Source organism: Dipodomys merriami, unplaced genomic scaffold (assembly GCF_024711535.1).
Source record: "Dipodomys merriami isolate MVZ:Mamm:240054 unplaced genomic scaffold, mDipMer1.0.p SCAF_102, whole genome shotgun sequence".
NCBI lineage: Eukaryota > Metazoa > Chordata > Mammalia > Rodentia > Heteromyidae > Dipodomys > Dipodomys merriami.
The window spans coordinates 4,751,466-4,775,860 of record NW_027202294.1 but is presented as its reverse complement, the minus strand read 5'-3'; the positions used below and the strand labels follow the sequence as shown (position 1 = coordinate 4,775,860).

Here is a 24,395-nt window from a genome sequence, read left to right as displayed (position 1 = left end):
GTGCTGGCTCTGAACCATTATCCACAGATCTCAGCCACCTGAGTAGCTAGGGTTATAAACATGAGTCACTAGCACCCAACTCAACTTATGTTTTAGTGGGGACACAATTCAACTTATAACTCCTCCAATGACTATGAAAATGGAAAAAACAAAAAAGCTTTGGGCATTTAAAATGTACTTTTTCCATTTACATCTTTTACTCTCAGCTTTTCCCTCAGAGACTGTTCTCTGTTTTGATGTCATATACTTTGTGTGTGTGTGTGTGTGTGTGTGTGTGTGTGTGTGTGTGTGTGTGCATGAATATCATATACTTTGTGTGTGTGCATGCATATCATATACTTTGTGTGTGTGCATGCATATCATATACTTTGTGTGTGTGTGAGTGTGAGAGAGATACCAGGCATCCAACTCAGAGCTTTGCTTGTATTAGGCAAGTGTTCTACCACTGAAAAATATCCCTAACCTTAGTTTATTTGATGTAATCTTACCAAGGCAGTTCATGAACTTGCCATATAAAACAGGCTGATCTCAAACTTACAGTCCTTCTGCCTAAGCCTTCCACGTGCTGAGTATCACAAGTGTGTACCACCATGCCTGGGTTTATGTGATATTCTTACCAGCATAGTTGACTATTTTCTGATACAAAACAGATTATGGCAGCAATTACAATGGAGAGAGACAGCAACAAGGAGGTATAGAGAAAATGAAAATCTATACAAGAAGGCAACAGGCCTCCAGGCCCTTCTGGAACTCTAGAGCTGTTCAGGGTATGAACAAATTTTATTCTGCACAACTCTGTGAACACTGTTGTTTTTTTTTCTGTACCCAGGAAGAATCTAAAAAGAAAAAAAAGAAGTCTGAAGCCACAAAAGACTTTCCCAAGTCCTGGCTTATAAAGGCCATCTTCAAAACTTTCTACATTGTGATCCTGAAATCATTCATAGCAAAACTAGTGCATGACATCCTCTTGTTTCTGAATCCTCAGCTGCTAAAGTGAGTTCCCAGTCATGGTTGTCCCTGAGTGCCTCCTCTACCACCCTCCTTTTTGCCCCTTGTGGAGACAAGCAAGAGTTTTCATAAATTCCCACTTTTGAAAAATGCTTATAATTTTCTTCTACCTTACGGTATTGTCTTCATGAGGAGTATGAGACAGTGTTTGAGATCTGAGATGATACATACTTTAACCTCTTTCTTTTCTGTGTCCCTCCTCTAATAGAAGCCAGATGCTCATTAAACCTCTTTCTGGTTAAACAGAACTTCTATGATAAGAGCCTCTCTCTATACCCAAAAGCCCTCCTCAGAGGTTTAGGTTCATCATGACAAGACTTTGCAACCTTCCTCTATCTGGAAGGAAGTACCACCATGCAAGCCTCTTGAATTTATGATTCTTAGATACATGTCCTAATTGGCTAGAAATAAATCAACTTGTGTCACACAGCTGCTTCTATTAAGGGATGGACAAGACAAGGCCAAAGCATTACAATGGTAGCTACATAGAACATTTCTTTCATTATTCATTCTTTTGTTTGCATTTTGAGATAGAATCTCATTTCATAACCCAGGTTAGCCTCAAATTCTTCATCTTCCTGCCTCAGCCTTCTTTTTTATTATTAATAAGTTTTTTTATTGTGAAAATACTGTACAGAGAGGTTATAACTACATGAGCAAGATAATGAGTACATTTCTTTTTTTGGGGGGGGGGTCTGGTCGTGGGGCCTGAACTCTGGGCCTGGGCACTGTCCCTCAGCTCTTCAGCATAAGGCTAGCGCTCTACCACTTGAGCCACAGCACCACTTCTGGCTTTTTTTCTTTTTGCTTATGTGGTGCTGAGGAATCGAACCGAGGGCCTCAGGCATGCAAGGCATGCGCTCTACCACTGAGCCACCTTCCCAGCCCATGAGTACATTTCTTATGAAGCATTGTTTCCTCCTCCTTTGTTTTTCCCTTACCATCCCTGCCCTCCCATCTCCACAACTACACTTGCAAACCCCCTCCCCCCCCCCGCCCTGCTTCAGCCTTCTGAGCTATGGGATTTCTAGGCCTGTCGCTCAGTAATGTAATCTCTTGCTGCCCCAAGTGAAAGAAAGAATCCTGCCAAGAACCCTAACAAGACCAGAGCACAAGTCTCCCAAAGACATTGGGAAGTTCCGTACTATTTGTTATCAGTAAAAGTAGGGTAGTCAGCTATATGAGAAAATTAAAATCTTGGAGGCCTGTTGAGCATCACTTACTTGGTTTTGCTTTGACAGATTTCTCATCACCTTTGTAAGTGACAAAGACACATATCCATGGGTTGGATACCTTTGTGCAATCCTCTTGTTTGCTGTGACTCTCATTCAAACTTTCTGCCTTCAGTATTATTTTCAATTGTGTTTCATTCTGGGAATGAATGTACGGACAACCATCATGGCTTCTGTATATAAGAAGGTAAGCAGAATGTGTCAAGTATCACCAAGAAAATCCCCCTAGCATGAGCATTGCCAGATGTAGTGATACAGAGACAGAAGGAGGTAATAAGTTGGACAAATGTAACCCTGGTCCTCACCAAGTATAAATCTAGTAGAAAATAGAAAAATAAATTATTGCTCATTGTGATTAAGGGGTAAGCATAAAATATTATAAATGTACACAGGATGAATTATTTATTTCAAAATTGGAAGTGAGAGTAGTTTTCTCAGAAGTTACATCTAAGAACTAAAAGATAAATGAGAGTTGCAGGGGGAGGAATATGTGGATGGGTATAAATAGGCCGAAAGAGTTGTTGATGATGAGAAAACACTGTGTGTAATGTTTGGAAGCAAGAAGTCACAGGGTTTTTTGTTTTGTTTTGTTTTTGTTTTTGTTTTTTGGAAAACTTATGTCCAAATGAAGCTTATCCTTCCATTGTATTCTCACTTCCAGAGTTCCTCCATCTATCCTCAGTATCCTTGGCCTTACCAATGGGTCCAAATCTCTCTTTTATCTTTAGGCACTGACCCTATCCAACTTGGCTAGGAAACAGTACACCATCGGAGAAACAGTGAATCTGATGTCTGTAGACGCCCAAAAGCTCATGGATGTGACCAATTACATGCACTTGGTGTGGTCAAGTGCTTTGCAGATTTGCTTGGCTATCTTCTTTCTGTGGAGAGAGTTGGGACCTTCTGTCTTCGCAGGTGTTGGAGTGATGATTCTCCTAGTCCCAGTTAATGGAATACTGGCTACCACGAACAGAAATATTCAGGTAAAGAAACATCCTGGAAATCTATGCTTTTGTAAGCATCTAAAATGCTTGCTCTACTAATTCTTAGGAAGTTTGGCAAGGAAAACTGATAGAAGGCTTTCGGTCATCCCAAAGATACCTGGCTTTCTCCATTTCCCTTTTTCAGCTTTTGACCACTCTTAGGACTCACATGCTCTTATCTTCATTCATGTTAAAGGGAAGAGCCTAGTTGAAGAGGAAAGGGCTGCTCTAGAAACCTGGTACATATTCTTCCACTGGCTGTGATGAGATGCCCTCAAAATAGTTATTTATTTGATTTTGACTCTCCATCATAGTGCTACTAACCAGCCTCACAGAGCTGGTGAGTGATCCAAATCTCTGACTCAGTCCTAGCAATCACTCTGCTACTGCCAGTGATAGGACTCCATACAGACAGCCCTTGGCACAGCCAGGATTCATAGTTTGGGTGCGCTTAACAGTATATATGATATCTAGACTTGCTTTGCACTTATTTATTTACAAATAATTGTTTTTAAAATATTTATTGCACATCTTACTTTTTCTGAGAACACAACAACAAATTAGACAAAGCTCCTGTATTCATGGGTCTTATGTTCTTAGGGGTGGAGAAGCAGGCAATAAGCAAAGAAGAAAAATACCATACCATGAGAAATACTATAGATGGACCTCAGTATAAAATGCGAATGAGTAGACGGTTGTGTTTTATTGGCAGTCTTCCTCTGTGAAGAGAGCATTTAAATTAAGCTCTGAATGACACATTATGACTGTGAAGGTGTTAGTCTTGGGAACTGCAAGGAAAAAAAACCTAAGAAGAGAGTATAGTTAGCGAAAGACTGAAGAGCAGAAACAAGCTTGACATCTCCAGGGATAAGAAGAAGATGAGATTGGTTTAAGCAGAGTAGACAAAGGGAGGAGTTGGTGAGAAACAAATGCCATCACAGGACACCTCAAGTTCTGACTGAGAGCCACAGGTACCCACCAAGGCTTAGCATCTGCAAAAAACTTGAACCCTTTCCCATGGAAGTATGTTTTGTTTTTGTTTTGCTTTTTCCTGACAGGTCAAAAATATGAAAAATAAAGACCAACGTTTAAAACTCATGAATGAGATGCTCAGTGGAATCAAGGTAAGAAGCCAAGTGGAAACACTCCTGTGTGTGCACTGTCAGAAGCAGTGGATGTCTTGGCCTTAACAAACCCTAGTAGAGGTTGCTTCGTGGCCTTCTAAGTGTAATATGACTCCTGATCTAGCTACCCAAGAGCTCTCTGTTTCTCTTCTATCCTTCTCAACCTTCTATCGAGCCTTAATTTCTATTTATTTATCCTAAATAGCTTGATTCTTTTCGTTTTTAACTTTTAATGTAGAAAAATTTTAGGCATACACAGAAGTAAGGACAGTCCTATAATGAATGTATTACCCTGTCCCAGATATTATTAGCCTAACTAGTTTCATCTATATGCTCACTTCACAGCTACAGACTGTTTTAAAGCAAATCTCAGATATCTTACCATTTCATTCATATTTGTATGTGTATCTAAAAGAAAGACTTCCTTTCTAACATAACTACAATACCACTTTCACACCTAAAATATTAACAACCAATCTATGATCTCACCAATTTTTTCTTTTAAAACGGTTAATTTTTAAAATGATGTAAAAAATTTCCACACATAGCATTTAGTGGATATTGTTTTTAATCTACAACCCCTATCATATTGAAAGATAAATTATTTGTCTTGTTTCCTGTACATCCTGTAAAATGGTGGTTAGATCTGGAGGCTTCATTAGAGTCAGACTTTTTTTATTTTGGGGAGGAGGTTACTTTAAAGAAGGGCCTAGTGTTTTCAAACAACAATAATGACTTTCAGTGAGTCTAAGTATTGTCAGCCTGGACTAGTCGTACAGCTAGAACAGTGCTTTATGACTCTACCAACACATGGCAGTCACTCTGACATTTGTAAAACTATGGGATTGAGGCTGTACTCTGAGTGGCTCTAAGGGGAAAGCTGAGAGTAAAAGATGTAAACATGGAAAAAATACATTTTGAATGACCTTCTGAGTGTAGGGTCTAGGTATCCTTTTTTTTAAGTTTCTATATAATTCTAACACGCAGTCAAGGTCAAAAACCAGAGTTGTTAGCCGGGCACTGGTGGCTCACGCCTGTAATCCTAGCTACTCAGGAGGCTGAGATCTGAGGATGGCGGTTCAAAGCCAGCCCGGGCAGGAGAGACCGTGAGACTCCTATCTCCAATAAACCACCAGAAAACCGGAAGGGGCGCTGTAGCTCAAGTGGTAGAGAGCTTGCCTTGAGCTGAAGAGCTGAGGGACAGCGCTCAGGCCCAGAGTTCAAGCCCCATGACCGACCAAAAACAAAACAAAACAAAACAAAACAAAAAACAAAACAAAAAAAACAACCAGAGTTGTATGAATTTTATGATCACTGCCTAGATATATTTTTTCATTAGGTGTTCCAAAAGGCTGGAATTTTTAATATTTCAATGCAGTTACTCCTCTGTATTGATTATATAGATTAGATTTTTTTAAATGAAATCATATTGATTAACTATTAGTTTACAAAAGTGAAGTTTGTAGAGGAAAGGCAAAATATGTTCCTCTTTATCCTGCATGCCTTCTTCTAGGCAAGCCTCTTTCCTGCTACTTCCCAGTTTTTATTTTTTGTTTGTTTGTTTTTGTCGGTTTTGGGCTTGAACTCTGGGCCTGGGCACTGTCCCTCAGCTCTTCAGCTCAAGGCTAGCGCTCTACCAGTTGAGCCACAGCGCCACTTCCGGCTTTTTCTGCTTATGTGATACTGAGGAATGGAACCCAGGGCCTCATGAATGCAAGGCAAGCACTCTACCACTGAGCCACCTTCCAAGCCCCTTCCCAGATTTTAAAATAAAACATCCTTGAATTTCAAGCTAGGAATGTGGCTCAAATCATAGAGTGCTTGCCTAACAAGTGTGAGGCCTTGTATTCAAACTCCAGTACTGCCAAAAAAAAAAAAAAAAAGAGAAGCCCTGCGTTTAAAGTCCAATACTGCCAAAAAAAACAAAAACAAAAAAACAAAAAACAAAAAACTTCAAATAATGATGATGATGATACTTTAAAAGATGACCAAACTGGGCAGTGATGGCTCATGACTATAATCCTAGCTACTCAGGAGGCTGATCTGAAAATTGTGGTTCTAAGCCAGACCAAGCAGAAAAGTCTGTGAGATTCTTATCTCCAATTAACCATTAAAAAAAAGAAAAAGCTAGAAATAAAGCTGTGGCTCAAGTAGTGGAGTGCTACCCTTGAGCAAAAAAAGCTCAGGGATAGTGCCCAGGCCCTGCATTCAAGCCCCAGGAGTAGGACTTAGAAAAAAAATGACCACTAAGTTCTTTACTTTAAAATTAATGAGTGGATTTTTAATATTTCAGTAAGTTTCTTGAAAGTAAAACAGAGATCCTTTTTACCTTCCTGACATTTCTCAACTCACACCTCTGGATACTCATTTTCTTTCTTTTGGTCAGTTGTGGGACTTGAACTTAAGGCCTGGGAGCTGTCCCTGAGACTTTTGCTCAAGAGTAACACTCTACCACTTTGAATCTCAGCACCACTTCTGGTTTTCTGGTGGTTAATTGGAGTTAAGAGTCTCAGGCTTTCCTACCCCAGCTGGCTTCAACCTGTGATTCTCAGATCTCAGCCTCCTGAGTACCTACGATTACAGTGTGAGCCACCAGCACCCAACTATCTCTGTTTCTTAATGTGGAAAAATTAAAGGAAAGCTCTGGTTTTGAATTTCAGCCACTTGCTAGTCTGGTGAGTTGGAGGAAGTTACTTAGCTTCTCTCAACATATTTCTTCATTTTTTAAAATAGAGACAATAACTTTATGCAAGTAGAGAGACTCATATTGGTTTGCCCAGAACTTTCCAGATTTTAATACATACAGCCCAGTATCCTGGTAATGCCTTTTGGCTAGTCAAACAGGACAATTTACTATAAATATTAAGACAATGTATGTAGAATGTTTTATATATAGCAGGTTGTAAACAGATACAAGGTACCAGTCACCATTCCTGATAGCCTGGGTATCTACTACCATCCCCCCACATTCTGGAAAACATATCCTTAAAACATGGGTGGAATGGGTGTGCCTGAGATGCTCTCTGAGCAACAATATGAGATGTGCTCTTTTCTAATCTTTTAGATCCTGAAATACTTTGCTTGGGAACCTTCATTTAAAGACCAGGTTTCCAACATTCGGAAGAAAGAGCTCAAAAATCTGCTGACCTTTGGTCAGCTACAGAGTATAATGATATTCCTCTTACAATTAGCTCCAGTCCTGGTGAGTAGCAGAGCAGTCAATGCACTGTGTTGTTTTTGAATGTTGGCCAGCTTCCATATTTACTGTATTTATTTAAGGTATTTATGTAGGCCTGATCTGAATATCCAGGTAACTTATCCCCACTCTTCAGACTCGTATGTCATTACCCCAAGTTTGTGATCCCAACTCGAGTTCTACCCTCATATACAGCTTAGTGGTGCAGTAGCCAAGAACAAGCTTTCAGGATGTTCAGAATGAATATGGTCTCCGAGAATGTAGTATCTGCCATTTGCATGGTAGAACTTCTTTGGTTGATCTGTAGTAGAAGGAGCCAGAAGACATGAACTCCGGTTCTAGCAATCCATTAATTGACTTTGTCATCTTGAGCATCAGCCACATGAGGAGGTTGGAAAATTTCTATTGTTCCTCCAAACTCTGGTACATAATGTTCCTAAAACTTAGCAGAAGGCTATGTGTATACTTTTGGTAATAAATTGCTCATGACCTTGCTCTTTGCAGGTGTGTGTGATCACATTCTCTGTTTACGTACTGGTGGATAGCAACAATATTTTGGATGCAGAAAAGGCCTTCACCTCCATCACCCTTTTTAATATCCTGCGCTTTCCCCTGACTATGCTTCCCATGTTGATCTCGTCCATGCTCCAGGTACATGGGAACTCCATTGCCTACTTCTTAGCTCTGGCTAAAAGCCTCAGTCCAGAATGACTGCCTTATTATATACCGTGTCTCACTTTTGCTAGTGAACTTTTGATGAGAGAGTTCTGTTGGGTCTCTGGAGACCAATGGTTTGATCTTAGTAACACCACAAGCTCTTTGAGCCCAGTTTATCTGACTATAAACTGAAAATATTCTTGCAAACTTCATCTACCTCACAGGGGTCCAATTTTGTAAAAGCATTTAATGAGATGGTTAGAATTAGTTCTTGTGTTGAGAACATTTCTAAGCCCTTTCCTGAGCTCAGTTTCTCCCACAGTTTTTTAAGACTCTCAAAGTGTTGATTATAATACTAGGCAAATATTAAACAAAGGGAAGAAAAGAACACTCTTTTTGCATAAACCCATGTGGCAGTAAACTTGGGAACCTTAAGCTGTCAGAAAGTGAGCTCAGAAAGCCTTGGATGGACCAGAGGAAATGTCTGGGTTCTGCAAACTGAGCATAGTCACTGAGACAAACCATAGAGCAGACCTCAGGAGAAGTTCACAAAACAGGACAGACTGGTGAAAGGCCAGAATGATGTAGTGGAGCGTCGCAGAGAGGGGAAGGGTAACCTGCATTTATTCTAGAGATGGCTAGATTGAGACAGCTCTAGCCATAGGAAGGTTCACTCCTTTGGTCAATAAAGAAACCATATATTGCCAGGCACCAGTGGCTCACACCAAAAATCGTAGCTAATCAGGAGGCTGAGAGTGAGGATCATGGTTCGAAGCCAAAAAAGGCAAAAAAGCAAAAAAGGCCTCAAGAAACTTTTATCTCCAATTAACTAAATACCAGAAGTGGAGCTGTGGCTCAAAGCAGTAGAGTGCTAGCCTTGAGCAAAAAAGAGCTCAGGGAGGGCTAGGAATATGGCTTAGTGGTAGAGTGCTTGAGTTGCATGGATAAAGCCGTGGGTTTGATTCCTCAGTACCATATAAACAGAAAAAGCCAAAAGTGGTGCTGTGACTCAAGTGGTAGAGTGATATCCTTGAGCAAAAGAAACTCAGGGACAGCTACCAGGCCCTTAGTTCAAGCCCCACAACTGACAAGCAAGCAAGAAAGAAAGAGAAAGAGAGAATAAAGAAAAAGAGGAAGGAAGGTAGGAAGGCAGGAAGGCAGGCAGGCAGGCAGGCAGGCAGGCAGGCAGGCAGGAAGGAAGGAAGGAAGGAAGGAAGGAAGGAAGGAAGGAAGGAAGGAAGGAAGGAAGGAAGGAAGATGTTGTTGGGAGCCAGTGGCTCATGCCTGTATTCCTAGCTACTTAGGAGGCTGAGGTCTGAGGATCATGGTTCAAAGCCAGCCAGGCAGACAAACCCAGGAGGGTCTTACCTCCAATTAATTATGAAAAAGACTAAAATGGTACTGTGGCTCAAATTGGTAGCACATTTGCCTTGAGCACAAAAGCTCAGCGACAGTGCCCAGGCTGTGAGTTGAAGCCCAGGACCAGCAGAAGGAAAGAAAGAAAAAGAAAGAAAGAAAGAAAGAAAGAAAGAAAGAAAGAGAGAGAGAGAGAGAGAGAGAGAGAAAGAAAGAAAGAAAGAAAGAAAGAAAGAAAGAAAGAAAGAAAGAAAGAAAGAAAGAAAGAAAGAAAGAAGAAAGGAAGGAAGGAAGGAAGGAAAGAGAAAGAAAAGAAAAGAAAAAGAAAGCAGGCAAGAAAAGGAGGGAGGGAGGGAAGAAAAAACAATATGCTCTTTTTAAATAATTTGTTACATAGATAGTAAAAGCAAGGTCAGAAAAGGTGACAGTGCCCTACATTCTTGAACCAAAAGGAGTAAGGTGATGGAACAGCCCAGGTATCAGAGTACTCTGTTTCTGAGGAACTGATCCATGGCACAGCTAATAGTTTTACAGTCTAGGGAAGGGACAGGTGGAAAGCCCTAATACATCATCAGAGACTGGTTGGCTACAAGAAACCATCTGAAGACAGCTTCCCTGGGAGATGGGAAAGCCAGTGAAAACCATCCTTTAGAAGCTCCTTAGAAATCTCTTAGGTTCTCATGTTCTAGGGGCAGAGGGTGTTCTGGCAACACTTATGTAAACTGTAGCTTAAGCGTTGGCCAATTCCTGTAGTATCCCAGTTAGAACACTGGATATGTCTTCAAGGCATGGAGTCCATCTAATAAGAATACAAAAGAGCTCAGTTACTAGAAGTGGGTAAAAATTGAGAGTTTGTCTTATAAAAAGTCATGGCGTGGCTTGTGGTAATAGAGCCCAAAACTAAAGAGAAATATCAGTAGAGTTGAACTTGTTGAGTTTTGTGAAGGCCTGAAATGGTGTCTATGCCGGCTGGGTTGGCTTCAGGGCTGTGTGTTTGAGTCTGGTAGGGGTCTGGAGTTTCAATTGTGGCAATGGCAAACCATGGATGATGACAGAGACAAAAATCCTTCCCCCATTTGTGTTTGTTTCTGGATTTTTCTTTTGTTCTTGAGATACTTTGTTTTCTTCTCCAGGCCAGTGTTTCTATAGATCGGCTAGAGAAGTACTTTGGGGGAGATGACTTGGACACATCTGCCATTCGACGTGTCTCCAATTTTGGTAAACAAATTTGGAAGTTGCTTCCCAAAAAGATTTATAGTGATGGCATCAGGATTTTGATATATTAGCCAGGTGCCAGTGGTTCATGCCTGTAATCCCAGCTACTCAGGAGCCTGAGATCTGAGGATTGAAGTTGTAAGCCAACCCAGGCAGAACAGTCCCTGTGAGACTCTTATCTCCAATAAACTACTCAGAAAAAGCCAGAAGTGGCACTGTGGCTCAAGTGGTAGAGAGCTAGCCTTGAGCACAAAGAGGCTCAGGGACAGTACCCAGGCTCTGAGTTCAGGCCCCAGGACTGGCAAAAAAAAAAAAGATGGGTGAGGAGCTAGGGGATTAGTCTTGCATCTATGCTTATATAATAAGTTTAGCTTAAGTTGTGTGTTCACCTAGAACAAATTACTTATCAAGCTTGCTAAGCAAAGCTGTGTCAGCTTTTCTGAGTATTAGAGGAATACGACAAAGGTTCTAAAAAGCAGAAATGATGAATCCAGGAGGGAGGATTCATACAGATTAGATAACAGAGGGATGTACTTCAGACACCTGTAAGCAGAAATCCTGACTACTAGTTTAGGAGTTCTGGATTAAAAATGACTTTATATGCAGGCTAGTTCTAGTCTCAGACCTTTCATTTGTCCTCTGTTAGTGTAGGAGCAGCACGTAGCAGATGTGATCTTAGGGGGGAACAAAGGAAGTCAAGACATATGCAGGTTGAAGAAGAGCTGACATGTAGGAATCTACATGTGACTAAAAGAGGGGATTTTTTTTTTCAACAGACAAAGCAGTACAGTTTTCAGAGGCCACCTTTACCTGGGACCGAAACTTGGAAGCTTCAGTCCGAGAGTGAGTTGCCTTCATAACATCCTGCTTTTGGATTCTGTCTTTAGGATTCTGGTTGCCTGTACTGTTCTGAGAGAATTCCTTGTAAAAGAACACCTGGGAAAACAAACTCTGTGTGTGTGTGTGTGTGTGTGTGTGTGTGTGTGTGTGTGTGTGTGTGTATGCACACACGTAGGCTAGATCCAGAAGGATGAGCTGAGAGCAAAAATTCTATGCCTCTGTCCCCAGTGGTTATATTTGTCACTCTTCTTTCTTCCTTTCAAGTCATAGAATCAGCCTACAACTTTTCATTCACTAAGCAATCCATTCACTAAATTTATTCATTCATAGTATTAAGAACTTTGAGATCTGGCTTTTCTCCCAAGATTGAACAATGGGAGCTGCCTCTCTAAAATGCAGTTTCAGATTTGGAGTTTCACATCAAAATAACCCATCTGTAAGCCCCATCACATAGGCCCCTCTTCCATTTGACAGGTGTGTTGATCTAAGCCAGGCCTCTCTTGCCACGCTGCTGCACACAGGATGCCTCTTGAACACTGTGTGTAATGGGACACCTACATATCCCCTGGGCACATCACAGAGCATACTCAGAGCCTGAGCAGGCTATGTCTTCCTTTCTCCACACCTAGTACACCCTATTGTCTTAGAAAATCAGAGAAATAACTTGAGCTACTCTTGAAAACCCCATCTTCATTTCCTTCACAAACATGTCTGTCTTTCAGTGTGAACCTGGACATTATGCCAGGCCAGTTGGTGGCTGTGGTGGGCACCGTTGGCTCTGGGAAATCCTCCTTGATGTCAGCCATGCTGGGAGAAATGGAACATATCCATGGTCATATCACTATCAAGGTAAAAGGGAAAACCAATAAGACTTCTGACGTTCAAGTATGGACCACTTAGTGCCATTTCCTAATTTGGGATAAGATGTTAGTAGACAAACCCTTGAAGATACCTGGTGGCATTGTGACCTATAGCTTCTCTGCCCCATCCTATATAATCAAGCTTAAATAGTCAGATTTCATGGGTAGGAACTAAAAATCTGTATTTTATTGAGCTCGTCAGATGATTTTTACATACTATTCTTATATACTAAAATGTAAGAAGTATTAACTACAGATGCTATTTTCAAAGTATAGGCTTTGCTGCTAAGTCTATTTATGTGTTTCTGGAAACTTTGCACTCTGCAATAACAAGATTACAACAACTGAAAGTAAAAACTTAACTTTAGCTAGGCATCAGGGCTCACCCCTGTAATCCTAGCTACTCAGGAGACTGAGATCTGGGCAGGAAAGTTCATGAGACTCATTTCTGATTAACCACCAAAAATTGGAAGTGGAACTGTGACTCAAGAGCAAAAAAGCTCATGGATAGTGCCTAAGCCCTGAGTTCAAGCTCCAGATCTGGCACAAAAACAAATAAACAAACAAAAAAAACCTTATAATGAGAGTACCAACGAAAATAGTACCAACCATGACCATAGTTATAACAATACCAACAGTGGTGTTATAAATTGAATAGTGGTATTTGCAACTAGGCCTGGGTTTCTTACTTCCTCCTTTAAGGGTTAGACTTCTAATACAAAGGCCTGATGTAAGATGTTGACTTCTTTATGAATCACTTGTTATTTGTTTTTTAACACAAGAGAAAAACATTTTCATGGCATCTTCATCCCTCTGATCTCCAGAGAGATAAATTTAGAGGAAAATATAGGTTCTTTTGAGTTGTTAATTCAGCTACAACTACTTGCACCAAAAGAGGCTAGTCTATAGATTTTCAGCTTTTTTTTTTTTTTTGCCATTGCTGGGGCTTGAACTCAGGTCCTGGGCACTGTCTCTGAACTTCTTTTACTCAAGGCTAGCACTCTACCTTTTGAGTCACAGTGATGCTTCCAGCTTTTTCTGTTTATGTGGTACTGAGGAATCAAACCCAGGGCTTCATGCATGTGAGGCAAGCACTCTACCTTTAAGTCACATTCCCCGCTTTAAAAAAAAGATATTTATAAATTGCTAAGACTTTCTTTCTTTCTTGGCAGTACTGGGTTTGAACTTGTTTAACAGATACTCTACCACTTCAGTTATCTTTTTTTTTTTTTTTTGTTAGTTGTGGTGCCTGAACTCTGGGTCTGGGCGCTGTCCCTCAGCTCTTCAGCTCAAAGCTAGTGCTCTACCACTTAAGCCACAGTGCTACTTCCACCTTTTTCTGCTTATGTGGTGCTGAGGAATTGAACTCAGGGCCTCATGCATGCAAGGCAAGCACTCTATCACTGTGCCACCTTCCCAGCCCTCAGCTATCTTTATAAAGAAAAGGGTTGCCTTATATTACTTTATGTTGATTTGTTCAGCAAAATCTTAAGAAACATCTCTTCCACATTGTAATTATCTTCTTCACTATTTGCTAATCTCTAAGGAGCTAATTTGCACTTTAAAAACACATAAGAAAAGACAGCAGATTTAACTTTGTATAACTCTTGGAAAGCTTTCTGACGCCAACTCATAACTGAGTTTTTTCTTTCTCTTTTCTTTTTCTTTTTTGTCAGTCATGGGCTTAAACTTATGATCTGGACTCTATCTCTAAGCTCCTTTGCTCCAGGATAGCACTCTACCACTTTGGGTCATAGCAGCTCCACTTCTGGCTTTCCAATGGTTAATTGGAGATAAGAGTCTCACAAACTTTTCTATCTGGGCTTGAAAACACCATCCTCACATCTCAGTAGCTACTATCCTGAGTAGCTTGGATTACAGACATGAGCCAAAAGCACGTGGCTTTGAGTTCTTTCTTAAATACATGTATATGACAGTCTCTCTCTCTCTCGTTGAATTTGCTTTGTGTAGCTCTTGGTGTCCTGATTCCAACCTCCTAGAATTTGCTGCCTAATGATTTATAACATGTTGTGAAAGTGTTAACACTGTTGAAGTCACAGTAAACTCATTGGGTTTGATGAAAAACATCATCTAGAAGCACATTCTCCTTCTGGTTTTCAGGATAATGGCAAGAAAATGATATAAAGTGAGGATGGGGGTACTAATGGTGAATAGGGGATTGATTCTTCCTGGTTAGTTAATAAGCACATTAAGAAATATCAGATGCTTAAGCAACCTGACACATAGCTTTTCAAACCTAAGATCTATTTGTCCCTCCCTTTTTCTGCCATCTCATCTGTCACTCTTCATTTCTGGAGGTCCCATTGTTGTGTGGTATGATTCTTTTCTACCTAGGGCACTACAGCCTATGTCCCTCAGCAGTCCTGGATTCAGAATGGCACCATAAAGGACAACATCCTTTTTGGATCTGAGTTCAATGAAGTAAGATACAATCAAGTTCTGAAGGCCTGTGCTCTCCTCCCAGACTTGGAAATATTGCCTGGAGGAGACATGGCTGAAATTGGAGAGAAGGTACTTGGGACACAAAGAGGCACTGAAGGGTGAAGACATGAGAAAGTACTCAGGGGAACATAGTTAGCCAACTCTGGTACTCAGGTTTAGAACAAACATCAAAAAAGTGTTTGTACTGGTTATGATATTTTGTGTAAATGACTCAGAACTTTGCAACTTAGTACCTGAAGACAAATACAGGAACTGTGTAACCTGAATCAGAAGTAACAGCAAAGAGCCTGAGAGGCTGTCACTGGCCCACGGTTGACTTGTGTTTTTAAATATCTTTTAAAAATAGATTAATAACTACGTTGCATCATTATATAAATATAGCACAGTTTACTTAGAAACTGCTGATTACTATATGTATTTAGAAAAACTTCATCCTTCTTCCGTATTAAAAATGAATGTAGCAACCTTTAGGAGACAAGGATCTTGAGATGCTGGAAGACAAATGAAGACACAATTCTAGAGTGATTTTGTTCACTAATTCAGCCTACATTATTGAACAAGTACTGTGTGACAGACACCAGTTTAACTGCAAAGTAGAGAAAACCTTGGCATAGCCCTACACCATCATGGAGAGGGAAGCAGCAAAAATATTAGCTATGTAAAGGATAGGATAGTAAATGGTTAAATTGGGCATACCTTATATTATTAGGCTTTGAATCAAACTTATTTTTGATATAAAGAAATTTATGAGATTTTTTAAAATTCTCTGATATTTTATCAAGGCAAATTTACCCTTGTTACACTTCCATATTAAACTCTAGAGGTGGAAGGGTTGGGAAGGTGGCTCAGTGGTAGAGCGCTTGCCTTGCATGCATGAGGCCCTGGGTTCGATTCCTCAGCACCACGTAAGCAAACAGAAAAAAGCCAGAAGTGGCACTGTGGCTCAAGTGGTAGAGCGCTAGCCTTGAGCTGAAGAGCTGAGGGACAGCGCCCAGGCCCAGAGTTCAGGCCCCACGACTGCCCCCCCTCCAAAAAAAAACTCTAGAGGTGGGATTAAGGAATATTTTAATAGAAATTGTTTTCTTCTTCAGGGTATAAATCTCAGTGGTGGTCAGAAGCAACGGATCAGCCTGGCCAGAGCTGTCTATCAAAATTCAGACATCTATATTCTTGACGATCCTCTGTCAGCTGTGGATGCTCATGTAGGAAAACATATTTTCGATAAGGTCTTGGGTCCCAATGGCCTTTTGCATGGCAAGGTAAGAAATCATTTAGTGATGAAGCTGTCTTCATCACAGTCCCTCCAATGAGTGTAAGGAGGTAGGACTCACACCCATCTCCCTGAGCAGTTATTGAGCACTTGTCATCCTGACGCAGATTTTCTTATTTTTCTCTTTCCCCTGGCTCCTGAGGAGATACAATGTCAGGCTGTTTCCCTTGGAGACTATCCCATGAAGGCTCCCATCTTGAGGTCATGGCTTAGGCTGTAATTGGCTAATTTGTGGCTCTGACATTGAGCTTCTTATGATGATTGATTATGAATAAAAAAGTACCTTTGAGCAGGTGCTGGCAGTGTTGCCTTTATGTTTTCTTTTCCTTTTTTCTTCCTTCCTTCCTTCCTTCCTTCCTTCCTTCCTTCCTTCCTTCCTTCCTTCCTTCCTTCCTTCCTTTCTTCCTTTCTTCCTTTCTTTCTTTCTTTCTTTCTTTCTTCCTTTCTTTCTTTCTTTCTTTCTTTCTTTCTTTCTTTCTTTCTTTCTTTCTTTCTTTCTTTCTTTCTTTCTTTCTTTCTTTCTCTTTCTCTCTCTTCTTCTTTTTTTTTTTGTCAGTCATGAAGCTTGAACTCTGGGCCAGGGTGCTGTTCCTGAGCTCTTCAGCTCATGGTGAGCACTCTACCATTTGAGCCACAGCACCACTTCTGGTTTTCTGGTGGTTAATTGGAGATAAAAGTCTCACATACTTTCCTGCTTCGGCTGGCTTTGAACCTTCTGGGCTGCCCAGTTGGTCAGCTGGTAAGTGAAAAGCTAGCAGTGGAAAGGGGCAATTAGCCAGTTAGTTAGCTTTTTATAATGATTAGCATTAATCTCCAGAGACTTTCCTTAGCTCAACCTTTTTCTAAAAAAGGGACATGAAGAATAATGTGGGTAGGGTAAAACCTCATTGTCCTTGTTGGAAAATAACTAAATAAATCCATGGATAATGTTTTAAGATGAGGTCCTGAAGGTGGGCACTGGTGGCTTACACCTGTAATTTTAGCTACCCAGGAGGCTGAGATCTGAGGGTCACAGTTCGAAGCCAGCCCAGGCAGGAAAGTCAGTGAGACTCTTACCTCAGAAAAGGCCAGAAGTGGTGCTGAGGCTCAAGTGGTAGAGTGCTAGTCTTGAGCCAAAAAAGTTCAGGGACAGCACCCAGGCCCCTGAGTTCAAGCCCCAGGACTGGCACAAAAAAAAATTAATAAATGAAGTGCTGGGAAGGAAAGAAGAAGTATAATAAATAAAGAAATCTGAGCCATATTTTGAAGGAAACCCCAGCATAAATTGACATATCTGCTTTAAGCCTTTTTAGAAGTATCTGGGGAAAATGGTGGATGCAGGATAATCAGAACAACTTAATGTTATTTTTACAGACTCGACTTCTGGTTACACATAGCATTCACTTTCTTCCCCAAGTGGATGAGATTGTGGTTCTAGAAAATGGTACCATCTTGGAAAAAGGATCTTATAACACTCTGATAGCCAATAAAGGAGTGTTTGCTAAGAACCAGAAGCTTTTCATGAAACGTTTGAATCCTGAAGAAGAGGCCACAGGTATATATAAGAGGATCTGGAACAGGCTAGCATTTGGGGCATTGCAGAAAAGTGTTGTCTACCTCTGAACTGTTTGTTTCTAATGAGCTAGATTTAGAAGTGAATTTAGTTCTGTTTTGCTGTAAACAATCAGAAATTGAAAATCTGTTTCCAGAATTAATTCTCTTAAGTCTGTTTTTTGTCATGTGTGGCCACTGAAGTGATGTGGTGATGTGGTGGTCAGCTAATGATTAGACAGAGATTTCCTAAAAATACCTGGCACTAGGAAATCTCTCAGCCTTGTTCAGGAGCACTGTATGTTCAACAGCCTTCAACAGCCTGCTGCACAGTGCCAGAGTGTTGGCCAGAGGTGTGATGGGGGCCTTTTACACTCCTCCTTGGGCATGTGCACAGCCCCACACACCTGTGTGGTGACCTCTATCAAAAGTAATTTACAACCTAATGAGAAAGCAAAACAATGGTATTATAATGCAATTGTTTTCATGGTAATCTACACAAACTGCAGTGGAAACATTGGAAGACTACTTAGTTTCTTCAATTAATATACTCCTGGAAGCCAGGAAAATATCAGGCTAACAGAGCCCTCTATAGGCATCTCATTCCCTAGGGGGTTTGTTTGTTTGTTTTTGTTTTTGTTTTTGCCAGTCCTGGGGCTTGAACTCAGTGTCTGGGCACTGTCCCTGAGCTTTTGCTCAAGGCTAGCACTCTACCACTTGAGGCTCAGCACTTGAGTGACAGCATCACTTCTGGCTTTTTCTGTGTATGTGGTACTGAGGAATCAAACCCATGGTTTCATGCATACTAGGCATCACTCTATCACTAAACCACATCGCAGCCCGATGTTTTTGGTGGTTTTTTTGTTTGTTTGTTTTGGTCATGGGGCTTGAATTCGGGGCCTGGGTGCTGTCCCTGAGCTCTTTTGTTCAAGGCTAGTGCTCACCACTTTGAGCCACAGTGGTGGCTTATTGGTGGTTAACTGGAGATAAGAGTCTCATGGACTTTCCTGCCTAGGCTGGATTTGAACCTCAGATCTCAGCCTCCTAAGTAGTTAGGAGGCACCAGTGCCCAGCTCCCAGGTTTTTTTTTTCCAGTTTGTTTTTTTGTCATCTTATTTGCTACAATTATGGTCACCTCAGGCAGTTAATAGATGCTGACTGAGCTATCCTCTGACTACGTGAGGTAGAGGCATGCCTTGTTAATGGAGATTTTCAGGGAATAGGTAACATAATGGTACTTATCCTGGGATTGGGCTTTTGGGGAGTTCTGAAACTATACTGTCCCATGAGAGGGCTGTCAGGCTGATAGTTTTCATGGCCAACCATGATTTTATGGCTGTTGTTTTTCTAGGCTACAGCAGCTGAAGAGAGGGGATGGAAAGGAGGCAGAGGAGAAGGAAATAGGGTAATTTAAACTAATGTGAGGCATATTGTTCTTACCAAGATTCAGTTATGAAAAAGATCCTTCAGTTAAGGCAAACTTTTGGTTCATTAGATAATTTCATTTTTGTCAGTATTCATATCATCTTTTTGGAGATCCTTATTCTACCCTGTCCACTGATGCACCTGCTGAGTTTACATGTTATTTTGTTTTATTGTGTTTTTGGTATAAAGCTTTTAAGTGGTTTTAACTGATAAAAGTTTGTTAAGTCATTTAAACATCAAGATTAGCATTTTTTATTTACAGTAATCCCTAGTTAATTCTGAGAGAGATGACTTCTGTTTGTCTCCAATAGTCCCAAAAGTTTCATTTTTTGTTGTTGTTATTGTTGGTCATGGGGCTTGAACTCTGGGCCTGGGTGCTGTCCCTGAGCTCTTCAGCTCAAGGTGAGTGCTCTAGCACTTGAGTTACAGTACCACTTCCGATTTTCTGGTGGTTTATTGGAGATAGGAGTCTCACTGACTTTCCTGCCCGGGCTGGCTTTGAACCACGATCCTCAGATATCTTAGCCTCCTGAGTAGCTAAGATTACAGGCATGAGCCACTGGCGCCTGGCTCCTAAAGGTTCTTCTTCTTCTTCTTCTTTTTTTTTTTTTTTTTTTTTTTTTGGTCATGGGACTTGAACTCTGGGCCTGGGTGCTGTCCCTCAGCTCTTCAGCTCAAGGCGAGCACTCCACCACTTGAGCCACAGCGCCACTTCCATCCTAACAGTTCTTTACTGCTGTAAAGACTTATAAATATCCAGGAGTTTTCCTCTTCTTTGAATCATTTTCTCTTCAAGGGGAATATGCAACTATCTCTCCTTTGTCCTACAATTTCTTAGAAAGAATTTATACTAATAACTGGTGTTTGTGGGATAAAATATTCTAGTCTATGTGTTTACTTGCTGAGCTCTCATAGGGCTGAGAGCACTTTGTGTTACTTCTCTGACCTCTAACCTGTCTCCTTAGTCAATGATGACAGTGAGGAAGAAGACAATGATGGTGAACTAATACCCAGTATGGAGGAGCTCCCTGAGGAATCCGCCTCCTTGACCATAAAAAGAGAAAAGAGTCTCCATCGAACCATGAGCCGCAGGTAGCCTATTTTTCCAGTGACAGCCCACATAGCTGCCGTACTTCCACCTCTATGGACTCTCCAAGAGGGAAAAGACCCCCATGGATTCTTCTAGCTCTTCCTCTATATCCATTTAGGAGTGGGGGAAGGGTTAGGTTTGTGTCATCTTCCTATGGCCAAACGCTCTGTAATACACTTTGATGCCCACAGGGTGACTGTAACATCTACTTGCAAGAAGCGACTTGGGAAATATCTGTGCTCAGAGAGCTTTCCTCTGTCTGCCTTTCAGCATTAGGTCCAGTAGCAAGCACCGGAAGTCCCTAAAAGACTCCTTGAAAACACGGAAGGCGAATGGCCTGAAGGAGAGGGAAGAACTAGTGAAAGGACAGAAACTAATTCAAAAAGAGTTCATGGAAACTGGAAAGGTGAGCACCACACATGTGTGTGCAGGCATTTGCACACACACACACACACACACACACACACACACACACACACTATCTGGGGTAATATGAAACTTGAAATCTGAAATTTTAAATTTTAGTTGAAATTGCAATATAGCTCTATAGGAGTGATATGTTGCAAAGATCTTTACAAATCTTCAAAATCATTACTAAAACTACAACGGAGTCTGAAGCTTTCTCTGCAGTCTATCTTTCTGTGAAGAATAACCTGCTTCCTGTCAGGACCCTCACACTACCTGTCAGGAGTGCTTGACTCTATTCTGACATATAGACAACAAAACTGCTTTGAGGTGCAGTTCTAGGAGATAGGAAACACTAATATGTCACACCTCGGGCACACAGTATAAATCAATGAAATTTAATGCCATATATTCCAAGGGCTTCCGAAAAACCTTATCTTTCTCCTAGTCCTTCTATCTTTTCTTCTCAAGTAGCTCTAAATACTTATTAATAACCAGATGGCTATTTGTTCTGCACTGTAATCACTATTGTCTATTACCCTAGCTCAAGGCAAAAGTAATGACCACAGACTACCAAATTTTGTTAACTTCCTATCTCTACTCCTGGTGATTGATTTTCTAGGTAATTTCTCATTAAAAGCCATTAGGGTGTTCTACTCACACTGATGGGGGTTTTGCAGGTGAAGTTCTCCATCTATGTGAAATATCTGCAAGCAATAGGGTTGTGTTCCATAGTCTTCATCATCCTTATCTACACAATGAATTCTGTGGCTTTTATTGGCTCCAACCTGTGGCTCAGTGCATGGACCAGTGACTCTCAAACCTTCAATAGCACCACCTATCCAGCCTCTCAGAGGGACCTGAGAATTGGCATCTATGCTGCTCTGGGATTAGCACAAGGTATGCCTGATGCTACAACAACCATCTCTTCTGGAATCTCCTCTGGTACCTTGTCCTGTTATACTCAGGAAAGCATTTGCCACTATGCCCTGCAGGCAACTCTTCAGGGATCTCTGTGAATGGAACTGACAACACCCCTATTTCTAGGTTTCTGTGTGCTTGGCGCAAGTATCCTGACTGTGTACCGTTGCACCCATGCATCAAAAACTTTGCATAAACATCTGTTAAACAATATCCTCCGAGCACCCATGAGTTTTTTTGACACAACACCCACAGGCCGGATTATGAACAGGTTTGCTGGTGTAAGTATCTCAGGGATTACATAGTAACCTGTTTGTGTGCTGAGGATCTTTTTTATTTCTAATGGGAAGGAATTTTCATGTCTCTTAGGAAACTCTATATGACTTAAATCCTTTTTTCTACTCAAGTACATCCTATAGGTTCCAAAGAGCTTGGGGATACATGGGTGAACAGCTCTGGCTTTTCAATAGCCAAAGAAATGAAGGAAGAAAGAAAGAAAGAAAGAAGGAAAGAAAGAAAGAAAGAAAGAAAGAAAGAAAGAAAGAAAGAAAGAAAGAAAGAAAGAAAGAAAGAAAGAAAGAATTGAAGGAGTAGATAGATTATGCTAAGTAAGCCCAGTAGCAGTAGGTACTCTGGGAATGCAAAGAAATGACAGAGAAAGAAGTGCCAGCTCTACTTGAATGAGGATGGGAAAAGTCAGGAAAGGTGAGAGGTAGAAGTAAGTCCAGGGATGTGTCAAGAGGTATTGGGAGCAGGAGGTAGGCAAGAAAGGTTTTGTTTCAATCTCCATCACAATAGCTGAGTGCTTAAGAGGAGAAACAATGGAGGAGAGAAAGGTAGAAGATTTGTGATATGTAGGGAGCAAGAGTAATCTGCATAGAACTGATAATCAGCGAGGATTTTTTTGTGCCAGCCTTGGACATAGTTACCTGTTTGTGCTCTGATATGACTTGAGGGAAATGTTGATTAGACTCAGAAGCCATTTCTGATTCAGAACTCTGACCCAAGTTTGGAAACCCTCAAAGAAAATTTGCAGTCACCTTCATACTCACATATATTAAGTTATTATTATATAATCCCCTGAGAAAGCCAGGCAAGCACAATCCAAAAGATAAGGCTTCCTGAGTATATTCCAAATGATCTAGCCATCCAGTTCCTTTTCTTATTTGTTCATGTATTCCATGAGACGTGAAGGCAATACGGCAGTAAGGCCCGTCTCTCCATTTCCTTTCCCCTTGAAGCTCAATGCTTGGCAACAGTAAGAAAGTGTTCTTCAATCAGGAGTGAGTGACAAGGCTTGTTGACTGGAGCTTCCAAACAAGTGGTGTAGTATTTTGTTTTTAATGTGTCAGGCTTTGTCTAGATATTTAATTAGGACTTGTATTAACTGCATTGGTTTGGTTAGGAGAGAAGGCTTTAACCTGTAAGTCCCTTAGTAGTTTGCAATAATTATAATGGTGTAAACAAGTTGATGAATGAGAAGAGTGACAGCCTTTACCAAATATACTGGGAAAAGGTTGAAAGGATGACTACTACCATGTCTTTTTGGAGGGATTGTGGACCATGAGGAAAAGACAGAAATGAGATTAATTATTGAGGGAGAACAGTATAGTCTATTGTAGATAACTATTTGAAAAGACACAATGCAAACACAAAGAATTGAGAGAATGTCTAGTTAGAATTAGAAAGATCTAGCCGGGTGCCAGTGGCTCATGCCTGTGACTCATGCCTGTAATCATAGCTACTCAAGTGGCTGAGATATGAGGATCACAGTTCAAAGCCAGCCCAGGTAGGAAAGTCCATGAGACTCTTCTCTCCAATAAACTACCAGAAAAGCAGAAGTGGTGTTATGACTCAAATGGTAGAACACAAGCCTTGAGCTGAAGAGCTCAGGAACAGCACCTAGGCCCAGAGTTCAAGCCCCATGACTGATCAAAAAAAAAAAAAAAAAGAATTAGAAAGATCTAAAATGTCTTGGGAGCTCATTATTTTCCTTGTTTTTTAGGATATTTCCACTATGGATGATATGCTCCCTCAGACGATGCGCAGCTGGATTTTATGCTTCTTGGGGATAATCAGCACCCTTGTCATGATTTGCATGGCCACCCCTGTCTTCGCCATCATCATCATTCCTCTTGGCATTATTTATGTGTCTGTTCAAGTAGGTTTGGGAATGGCCTTATCTTCCTCTATCTCTGCCTATAAAAGCTCAGGATCTTTCCAGAGAATTCTCTTTTATTTGATAGTCTCTCCTTTCAGCATCTTTGCCATTTAGTTATATGTTGATCTATCCATAAGCCAACAGGCTATCATCTGAAGCTAAACAGACAACATCTGTTTGTATATGGTTGACAGCACATCTCATCTTAACTACCTGTATACCAGAAGCTTGGGTGGTTCAGATTAATGTTTGGATTCAAGAATACTTTGAGGACTGAGGATATAGCTCAGGGGATATAGGGTACTTGCCTGGCATGGGCAATAACCTTGTTTTACTTATTTATTTTTCCCCTAGTCCTGGGGCTTCAACTCAGGGCCTAGGTATTCAAGCCTCTTTGGGTTCAAAGCTAGCACTCCATCATTTGAGCCACAGTGTCACTTCCAGCTTTTTCTGAGTAGTGTATTGGAGATCAGAGTCTCGTGGACTTTCCTGCCTACTCTAGCTTGGAACTGCAATCCTCAGATCTCAGCCTCCTGAGTAGCTAGGATTATAGGCTTGAGCCACCGGCACCCGGCTCTGGCTTTGATTTTTTTTTTTTTTTGGTGGGTCGTGGGGCTTGAACTCTGGGCCTGAGCGCTGTCCCTCAGCTCTTCAGCTCA

At 41.0% G+C, this 24,395-nt stretch overlaps 1 protein-coding gene across 1 annotated transcript in view; it reads left to right on the top strand.

The window, feature by feature from the left end:
* Abcc2 (ATP binding cassette subfamily C member 2) overlaps nt 1-24,395 on the top strand; it is a 53,550-nt gene that overhangs the window by 16,808 nt on the left and 12,347 nt on the right. The window contains exons 8-24 of the mRNA XM_069995548.1: nt 830-993; nt 2,250-2,427; nt 2,969-3,223; nt 4,282-4,347; nt 7,412-7,549; nt 8,048-8,194; nt 10,690-10,774; nt 11,548-11,614; nt 12,334-12,460; nt 14,827-15,003; nt 16,026-16,193; nt 17,558-17,738; nt 20,125-20,251; nt 20,520-20,655; nt 21,335-21,554; nt 21,702-21,856; nt 23,581-23,736. Of these exons, the coding sequence (XP_069851649.1) occupies nt 830-993; nt 2,250-2,427; nt 2,969-3,223; nt 4,282-4,347; nt 7,412-7,549; nt 8,048-8,194; nt 10,690-10,774; nt 11,548-11,614; nt 12,334-12,460; nt 14,827-15,003; nt 16,026-16,193; nt 17,558-17,738; nt 20,125-20,251; nt 20,520-20,655; nt 21,335-21,554; nt 21,702-21,856; nt 23,581-23,736 (2,547 nt within the window). The remainder of the gene's footprint in view (nt 1-829; nt 994-2,249; nt 2,428-2,968; nt 3,224-4,281; nt 4,348-7,411; nt 7,550-8,047; nt 8,195-10,689; nt 10,775-11,547; nt 11,615-12,333; nt 12,461-14,826; nt 15,004-16,025; nt 16,194-17,557; nt 17,739-20,124; nt 20,252-20,519; nt 20,656-21,334; nt 21,555-21,701; nt 21,857-23,580; nt 23,737-24,395) is intronic.